The 9,838-nt window shown below is 41.0% G+C and overlaps 1 protein-coding gene across 1 annotated transcript in view; it reads right to left on the bottom strand.

Moving 5' to 3' along the window:
* Nucleotides 1–2,603: 2,603 nt before the first annotated feature.
* The window catches only part of lamc3 (laminin, gamma 3), a 98,862-nt gene continuing 91,627 nt past the window's right edge, over nucleotides 2,604–9,838 (bottom strand). The window contains exons 22-28 of the mRNA XM_069168758.1: nucleotides 9,386–9,599; nucleotides 8,668–8,814; nucleotides 7,405–7,507; nucleotides 6,761–6,963; nucleotides 5,273–5,413; nucleotides 5,050–5,149; nucleotides 2,604–4,527 (exon numbers count right to left, since the gene is read on the bottom strand). Of these exons, the coding sequence (XP_069024859.1) occupies nucleotides 4,265–4,527; nucleotides 5,050–5,149; nucleotides 5,273–5,413; nucleotides 6,761–6,963; nucleotides 7,405–7,507; nucleotides 8,668–8,814; nucleotides 9,386–9,599 (1,171 nt within the window). The 3' untranslated portion in view covers nucleotides 2,604–4,264. The remainder of the gene's footprint in view (nucleotides 4,528–5,049; nucleotides 5,150–5,272; nucleotides 5,414–6,760; nucleotides 6,964–7,404; nucleotides 7,508–8,667; nucleotides 8,815–9,385; nucleotides 9,600–9,838) is intronic.

The raw sequence follows: 9,838 nt of genomic DNA, 5'->3' as shown, positions 1-9,838 counted from the left end.
ATGTGACAGTGACGTGTAATTTTTTTTTTTTTTTTTCTTTGAAGAGTTAAAAAGGTACATTGTTTTTCAGCTCTGGTAATCTATCCTCAGCACATGGTTGCCGTGTGAACGCTATCCAACCTGTGACTGCCAAAATGCATCCTGTCTACAAAAAGAGGACTGAAGTTTCATGCATCCTATATATGTCAAGGAGAGACTGATAACCCCCCCCCACCCCCTCCTCCCTCCTCCCATCCCCATCCCCTCCTCCCTCCTCCCCTCCCCCTCCTCTCCCCCAGTAGCTGAACACTGCCATTTCCTGTTTGGCTCTTGGCTTGTTGTCATTCAACCAACTCCCACATTGGGCAGCACTTCTTCTTGGATCAGAACAACCTCTCAGTGAAATGCATTATATCCTCTCCAGCCTATTTAACATTGTGTGCCTACGGCATCTGCTCTTAGCAATTCCCTTTTGGTCATGGGGAAGCACATTTGCTCTGTCAGACCACGAGATCGCATCTCAGAAATGAAACGCCAGTTTCTTCTGTGTAGACAGAGGCCCCAAAATGAACAACGTATGTGCAGCAACCAGGAAATAGACATATGCGCACACGGCGACGAAAGCTTTCACCTTTTTCTGCCTAAGGGAGAATGTTTAGAGAAAGTAATTACATATGAAATAAGCTTTGGGAGTAACTGTGGGGGAAAAAAAGTGAGGTCATACTGAAGTGAGTCTTCCGCTGATGCTCTCTCTTGTTTTATTTTCAGTTAAGAGCCAAAAACTCTCCTCAAATCTCTGATTATGTTTTTCCCCTCCATTTTTATACCTAAATCATAAACTCCAAGTGCAGTTTTCTTTTTTTTTTTTATACACTGGGGGGGAGGGAGGGGGGTTCATGTGATTACTTTGCACTTCAATATATTTTCTTGAACTGTTGTTTTTGTTGTGAGTATTTTCACACAGAACGTGAATATGTAATGGACAAAAGGCGATGTTTTTTTTAAAAGTTTTTTTTTTAGAAGGAGGTCAAATTTTTGGAGATTTTGCACCACAAGTAAAGGCATCAACCAATCATATTACGTGGAAGTGGAGCTTCAGAACTCTTAATGACAATGACTATGTCTCCGGCCGCCCAGTGTTATGACACTAAATGGCAAAAGGTCACAAAAAATTACAACGACGTCTACGAAGATGTACGGAGTAGCTTCCGAACAACTAGTAGTTTATGTAGTTCAATGTTGGATGTAATAGAGTTGAAATATTAGCATCTGAGTATTTCACGTTGTCGTGTTGTTTATTCATTATGCCCCTGGTGTGTAATGATTACAGTTTGTGCAAATATACTACTGACTACATGCAGAAAAAATTTGTAACAAGGTATCCCCAGCAGATTTGAATGCTGATAAAAACAGATGATCATTCATTAATCAACTGTGAACTGCTTCTGAGGCCTTATATTGACAACGTCAGATCAGATTTTTTTTTTATTAGGATTCATAAACAAGTGATATTGCAACCTGACCACAGATACTGCAGTTTATGTGGACAATACATGCAATACTCGATGCTACATGAATTATTGCATGAATATTGTAATAAAGTAATGACTTTAATGACTCGGTGCTAGTCTGTGTCCCGATGCCACCTCTCAGCAGTCATGAATTTAAATTTCATTTTCATATGATAATGACACTCATCCACACTTAGCTGCTAAACTGATGGAAAATTACCACTTTTTATTCCTGAACCACAGCCCATAATAGATTTTCATGAATGTTCTGCTTTGCTCCATGCCTTCAAAACTGGGATATTGATCTACATTTGTAATTTTGGTACTCTACTGGAGTTTTGCTGAATTACACAGCTTCTGTTTCCACGGTACATCGGCACATTGGTGTTCAAAGTACAACTCTGACTACAGAGTTTTGCTCTTGTGTTTAATCCCTAAAATAAAATAAAACAAGCAAGATCTAACATGTTTGCGTTGATAGGGAAGTATTTGGGGTTCTCTCAATCTCTCATGTTATATATATATTTTTTACAAGATTGCAGCGTGTCCCTGCGGTCTACAAAAAAGACAAATTTCTTTCCACTACAGCAATTGCTTTGAGAAATCAAAACGGGTCCCAAGGGAAACTACGAATACAGCCATTAAACTCACGAATGTTGTCTTCTAAAGTAAACGTGACATATTTCTAGTTGGATTTGTTGTCGAAAAACTTCTACTGTGTTCAGACCCAACCTCCCTTCTGTTAGTACAAACATGTCGAAGCGAGCTGCGACCCCAACTTCCTGATGGACTCCACGGATGTATAATGGAGTCATCTCGTTTTCAGCCATACGGACGAACGGACTAGAGCTTATTGGAAATGGCTTTTGGTTAAATGTAGCAAAAAACATATGAATAAACAATATTAAAGGGTTTTAAAAATAAGAATAGTAATAATAAAAGAACCAACCCTCCATGGCTAAACATATTAAGCAAGCCACACCAATTCCACTGAGTAAGACTGTTTAAAGGCTGGATTCATATTTTTGTTGTTGTTGTCATAATTATGAATGGGATTTTGAATGAGGTGTCCTTTAGGTTTTATTTTCACCTCTGCCCTTTATAGAGGTCACTTGAAGCTCTGACAAATACAATTTGGAAAACTTCACAAACAGCAAGCATGATTTCCAACGACTGAGCACTTCTTTTTATTGTTTTGGTTGTTCCTTGATATGTTGCACCACCATTTACATTTTCTCAGCCATAAGTAGCTCTTCCATTTCCACAGTGCAATGTTGTACATTATTACATTGTTGTACAATTGTGTTCTAAAAATTAGATACATGATGCAAAAAGGCCCTTTCCAGCTCATTTTATCGTGCAGTGGTTTCTATGTGAGGGTCTTGCATACAGAAAACATAGTCAGAATTATTATTAGATGTTTATATGTGATTGGGACAACAGGATGAGACCATTTAAATAGTAAATCATTTTGGTACGCCCAATCGGCAACCAAAGTGACGCCACCCACTAGTTTGGGAACGGCCTGAAGTTCAAATTTTGTCCGCTTGCTAGTTCGAAGTGGTTTGGAGCCGGTAGTGACCATATTTGGGCGCGCTTGGGGGGGGGGGGGGGGGGGAGGCAGCAGGGGATCTGACTCGATCTAATTGGAAACCCGACAATACTACGTCCCGCCCACCGATAGCCGTAACCTGACTGCACCACAGGCCTGTCAATCAAACAGACACGTGTGACGGGATTATTCTCAGATGACCACCAGCAAATAAAAAGAAGCGATTTAAGCTAGCAGAACCGAAATAACTGGAGGGGTGGGGGGGGAGTGGGGGTGTGTATTGACTTTGAATCTTATGCTACTAGTTAAATGGGAGTCTGTGGAGCCGGAGGCTTTTTGGAACCAACCTCGGTGGTATCGCAGCTTAAGGTACTTCCACATCGGCCTCATTTTTTTAGACCTGGAAGTTAGGTCCACTTTTATATACAGTCATTGGGCCACGCCATCACTTCATGAGCCTCGTCAGTTTTATTAAAAAAAAACAACTCATGAAGTGATGCAAATAACGATTATTTCCTTTTACATTTTGCCGGAATCTCAGGACAATGGACGTTTGCCTATCGTAATGCCACAGAGACTGAAAAATTGAGAAACCTCAAAAACCTGGAGGTAGGCACTGTAAGAATCCTGAAAACAGGTTATGTGCTGTTGAAGCATGACCTGAACCCCACAGAGGCCAAGAAGACTAATTGTTAATTAAGCCAAGCTGATGAAAAAGAGCTCAAGTGTAAATGAATGTGTCAGTCTGAAGGAGCACTCAGACACACCTTTTACCCCCACAAAGGAAAATCAGCATTATTTTAAACTTGACAGTGCACTCCAGCAGTTCAGAATGGCTGGTTATTATTCATGGTGAAATTGAAGTTCGGATGTTGTTGGTAAAAAGAGAGCGAGACGCAAAAATGAAAGAATAAAAAAAAAAAAACAACAACAAGGAGGGGGACGATTGGGTTTAAATCACGGGAGGCAGTGGAGAAGTCTGACAATTTTGGTTTAAGTGTGTGAAATGTCGGTGAACGGTGGCAGTAAAGTAAATTGCACCTCGGGGCAAAAGGTAGTTTCAGGGAACGTGAAAAGATATCAGACATTTCTCTTGAAGTTGTATATATATAAAAAAAAAGACAAAATCTCCGTTTAAAACAAAAAACAAAAAAACAAATCTTCCCAGACTTTTCCCATGTTCAGCTGTCTGCTGTGATTTAATCCTCGTCGTCTACAGCGTCTAGCCTTTGCCTGCTCCCGTAGCCTGGGGGCAGGACTGTGGCAGATTTAAGGCAATGTCCCTGAGACTGTCTCTCTCCTCCCGGATCTCCTGTATGTCCTGCTCGATGAGGGACAGACGGCTCTGCTGTTCTTTGGCGGCCGAATGTAGCTTCTGGATCTTGGAGCCCAGCGTCGGGCTGTCCACGCTGCCGCGTAGCATGCTCAGGCGTCGCGCCGTCTCCTTCAAGATGCGGTCAAATCGCTCCAGCGGCACGTTCTCGTCTGGTCACAGAGAAGCGATAGAAAGACAGGGGACAGATTGAGAAAGACAAAACCACAGAGAGAGACTTCAAAAGACCTGCTTGGTTTTTTTTAGTCCCGATTTTGTGAATAGCTGTCCTGCATCAGAGATTCAAACGGTGTCTTGGCCTGCATGATGACCTGATTACAGTGATTTGCTCATTACCCTCCTAATCATGTTAGCATATTGACCACAAAGTGACTAGTATTTCTAGTTAATTCTACAAATTGAACATAACATTATGCAAAAAACAGTTAATAAATAGCTGCATTATTTTAATACACTTAAAATTCATCCTCAAAGAAAATGCCGCTTGGCCTCTTGAACAGCAGCTCTTTACTGTCGGGAGGAAAATCCGGGAAATATTTCCATGTTAAATGAGGCATTAAAAAGCACAGTGCTCTTTAGTGATCTGACATTTAAGGTATAATGAAGATTAATGGGATTTACAGACACAGAAGAGGAAGAAGTAGCTGCAGTGAAAATCGTCGGGAGCGACTTACCAATCCTGCTGATAAGCTCTGTTAGTGTAACGGAGTAGGCCTCTAGCTGGAGCTTGGCTGCTTCCATGTCTTCCTTTATGCTCATCAGGGAGACCTGAGGCTGGGAATAAGAAGAGATACCCCAGATATAGTCTAAGAACAGTCTTTTAAGCTGCACGTAGGCAGAGCAGATCAATATGCACAGATCGTGCTGTTCAAATGTATATACGGCCGTGTGAAGTACCTCGGAGGTGATCTGGGAGTTTGCCGTGCCCGTTCGCAGCTCCTGCTCAGACAGCTGGTCTAAAGCAGAGTCTATGTGGGAGCTGAGGTGAGCAGATGCAGTCCTGGTGTGCTTGGCCTGGGTCAGAATGGCTTTTGATTCCTGCACAGCAAAAACAAGAAAAATTACAACTATAACTGAAACGGAAATGGTTGCTGACTAGCGGAATCGTACAAAAAGAACGCGCAGTGTGTAAAGACGTTAAGAGTCGACAGCGATGCTCGCGGAAACTATGATGCTGTATGGTCCATGCTGAATATGATCATGACATTTTTGCTGACAGTTGATTGTCATTCAAATAATTGCAATTAATAACGTAATTGTCTTTTTCAGTTTATTTTATGCCACTATTATAAGCCTCATCATAGTTTCATAATAAACCTTATGAAGAGCCATTCGTTAGCTGTGCCGTTACTCTTTGCGGCTAAGACATGATATTATTGACAATAGATGCTCATAGAAATGTCATCAATTTAATATCAACATAAACAGCTGGTGGCGCTAATTCTCACTCATGTGCCTGTAAACCAAAGCAGGCAGCGAGATGAGATGATTAGTCATGAAAAAAAGCACCAGTCAGACCTCAAACAGGGGAATTTGATGGAAAGATGATATTTCTGTTCTGTTTCCAGCTGCTTTTTATTGACATGAACAGAGAAGATTCTGATGATTATGCAAAATGATGACAGTTTTGCTCAAATAATTGCAATTATGTTATACTTTTGACAGGCCCTACTGAGGCTGCAGGGAATGCCAGTAGTTGTTAAAGTATGTGGTCAGGAGCCACAGTTTTGTTTAAATCGGTATTCTGACCTGATGATGGCACGAGATGAAAAGTTAAGGAATCACCAAAGCTATTCAATTTCATATTCTAATCCTGTGTCCACCGTTAATTATTCATTCACCTTTTGTTACATGCTGCTGAAAGAGTAAACATAATTATTTTATCGAAACTGCTCTTTTCTCTTCCTGTGAAATGTAAATAATATGTTACATGCCTCATTTTGAACGACACAAATGTATTCAATATCATATCATGAAGAAAGCGTTTGACGTGTAATTTAATATTTTAATCCTCTTTACTCTGATCTCGCAAACACAGGTGAGGGAGCTGTACAGTATGTCGAGGTTAACAGTTCTGTAGCCGCCTACAGCTGCATGACTACTCACTGAGCCACAAATAGTTTTATTTTTTATAGTTCAATTAAATTTCAAGGACTTGATTCAAATCGCTTTCATAACTAGAATCAGATGTTTAAAGGTGTGCATGACCTTCTGTCTCACTCAGAAATACATAACATTAGAGAAGCTAAGGATGCATTAACTGATTATAGTTGCCAAAACATTACACTCAAAAATGTGAACCTCGTGACTTTAATGGATAAAAAAAAAGCCATATGAATCCATGCTGCTGGCGCGGAAAATTAAAAAAAAACGAGCACTCGTAACCTTCGCCACAGCATGGGCTGTTTGTTCGGCCTCCTTCGTGGTGTTGCTTGATAGGCTGGAGTTTTCCAGAGCAGGTTTTAGCATCGTGTCGATCTGCGAGACCCTCTTCCTGACGTCAGCGAGGACCTTTTCCCCCAAGGGTCTCTCTTTCTTCATGGCAGCCTTGGTCTGGGCCTGCCGACGGGTCCACTCTGTCACCATGTCTGAATCCAGATCGGGGCGGAGGCGGGTGTTAGAATTAAGACGGAATCAAGGTTGTATTAAATTCAAAATATGTTTTAGCAAATGGTTCATTGTCTACCAGTTTAATTTTATTCTCTATCTATATAGTATACCATTAATGACAGTCCAAGCAGACAAAATCACGTAATATTCACTTCATGAATCATGAACAGTCGATATCTCAATCAAAACGCTGCACTTCATTACATTTTCCAAATCAGCTGCTCCTATACTCAAAATGACAAATTGGCCAAAACATTACAATGCTGATGACATATTTATTGTTGTAATACTCGAGTCTGCAGCGCCTATGATTTTTTTTTATTTTGATATCAGTACTTGACATTTCATTTTGAGTAGAATAAATCAGTTGGACACTCGACAAAAAAACAACAACGCGAGATAAAAGGAAACAGACTCACTCTCCAGTTGTCGGTGCAGGGCGATGGCTTCTGATTCCACAGCTTTCCCTGTCACCACGGATGACAAAGCCACAGCCCTTGTCCCCTGAGCCTGAGCTCGCAGCTTCAGGAGGAGAAAAAGTAGGATGAAACACGATGTCAGAGGAGCTATGTTTTCGAGGTGTGCCACGTTTCCTATCAAAAACTTTGATGCTGTGTAAAAAGAGGTGGGAGGTCAGCATATGGTAAATAAAGAGTCCACAGCGACTGACTCTGTGATGCCATACTTGCTCTACAGAGCCAAATGCTAATGTCATCACACGGAAATGCTCACGACGACGATGCTGTCGTTAAGCAGGTATAATATTTACCAGGCCTTCTGGGATTTGGAGTGTTTTTTTTTTGTGATAATTGGGGTGAAAAATTCTTGATTTTTGTTGTGGCTTTTTGTCAAATTGTGATGCAGTTTGTAAATTTTATTGCATATTTTGCGTTAGAATTATGGAAATTGGCAAATGTGGCAAGACGAGGAAAAAAAAATTGGCTTTTCTTTTCGAGTACTAACTTATGAAGAAACAGTTATATGTAATCACTTCCCATGATAATAAGCACACTGCACATACTAACTACATTTCCCATAAACCCTGTCACTTTCAGTTTGGCCATACTTCTGGTTCAACCATATGGTTTGTTTTGATGATGAGAGGGAAGGTTGAAGAGCTTTGTTTACTGTATATGAGGAATTATTATTATTTTTGGGGGAAATGCTTACTTTGCTTTGTAATGCCTTAAGCAGCGCCTCTATTGACTACTTTTGTTGCATCAATTTTGCAAAATTGCGAGCTCTCGCAAATATTTACAGAGATAGGCCGTAAGTATTGCAATCCTAAAATCATGTTTCCTGGAGGGACTGATCTACCTTGTTCACCATGTTAGTTTAACATTTTCGCATAGTAGCAATTGCTAATTAGCACAAAACACAATTTCCTACTCAGACCAAGTCACCAGTTTTCAGGTAACTGTGTGTAGCATAGAAAAAACTGTATCTGATGATGGTGCTTTACAAAGTTAAGAAATTGCCAATCATGAGGAGAAAATCAATGTGTTTACAAAATGTCAGGAAAATACATCCGATAGCTAAAAGGTCATGTCAGAGATGACCAAACTCCTGTGGGAAACATGAATATCTGTAAAAAAAAAAAAAATGTCAATGCAATCCAATAGTTATTTAAATTTTCCGTCTGCCCGAGGCTAATAACAACTTTTACATAAAGCAGCAGTTACCTTGTTGATGTCATCCACCTTCGCCAAGCTCTTATTGGCTGTCTGCATTAAAGGCTCCATCTTTTCTCCGATCTCAACGATGAGATTGTCTTTGGTTTGAATTTTCTGGCCCAACTCTTCCGTCTGTTTCTTCAGGCTCTCACCCCACTAAACACAAGGCAGGAACACACACACACACACACACACACACACACACACACACACACACACACACACACACACACACACACACACACACACACACACACACACACACACACACACACACACACACACACAGACACACACGCGCGCCTGTTACACTTCGGTTAGAACAGCCACTTTTTGCTTTCACCGTCTTCTATTGTACAACCTTCCAATGGCCATTTGCAGAGGGCCTATTAGCCTACTTCTGTCACTTTACAGTGTTAGGTCTGCTCTGAGATGCTGCAGCGGTTAATCACCCGCCTCTGGAACAACATGTACCACATAAGCAGCAGACTCTGGCAGCATCTTCCCTCCTGTGCCTACTCAGTGTCCCTCTCTGCTTGCCAAATGTTAAATCAAGGAAAAAAAAACAAAAACCCGAAGTGCAGTTAACTTCCCACTCGTCAAGAATAATATGTGCAGCAATCACACCAGCGCTAATTAAGAAGAGATGATTGACTCATGGGTCTGCAGCGTAACATAATAATGCATTAAGTCACACTTATACGCTGCAGGTGACGTGTAAACCGACCTCTGTTGTGTAGTTGCGTGGATGTGTTTGGTTGAACTGTGTTTGGTCAGCCCCTGGTGATGAGCTGGCATCCGTCAGCTGATGTAGGGACGATGTGATGTTACCCAGAGCGAGCCTGAGACCAGCGTCTTCTTCTTCCAGGGTCTGCTGCTGGGCTACAGTATCGTTCAGCTGCACCGTCAGCTCCTCCTTCTGCTGCTGCATTTCTGTTATTCTGAGATGTAAGGAATGAGAAAGCAGGGAAAATGCCGTAAAACATAAAGTAATAGCCACTTAAAAAAAACAAACAGTAATGTTCCTATTTAAATTAGGATGTCTTGTGTTCATTTAATTTATTTGTGTTAAGATACTGGCAAGAGACACTGCTGCAGAATCACCGGTGCCATACGTATATTGCACATCATTCAGTACTTTCAATTTAATGTTGTAGGTTTGACAAATGTAAAAAGTGTC

The sequence above is a fragment of the Embiotoca jacksoni genome, unplaced genomic scaffold (genome assembly GCF_022577435.1).
Source record: "Embiotoca jacksoni isolate LCO1_2020_lvr unplaced genomic scaffold, fEmbJac1.0.p SCAF_10, whole genome shotgun sequence".
NCBI lineage: Eukaryota > Metazoa > Chordata > Actinopteri > Embiotocidae > Embiotoca > Embiotoca jacksoni.
The sequence above is the reverse complement of the archived record's forward strand: the minus strand, read 5'-3'. Positions and strand labels throughout refer to the sequence as shown.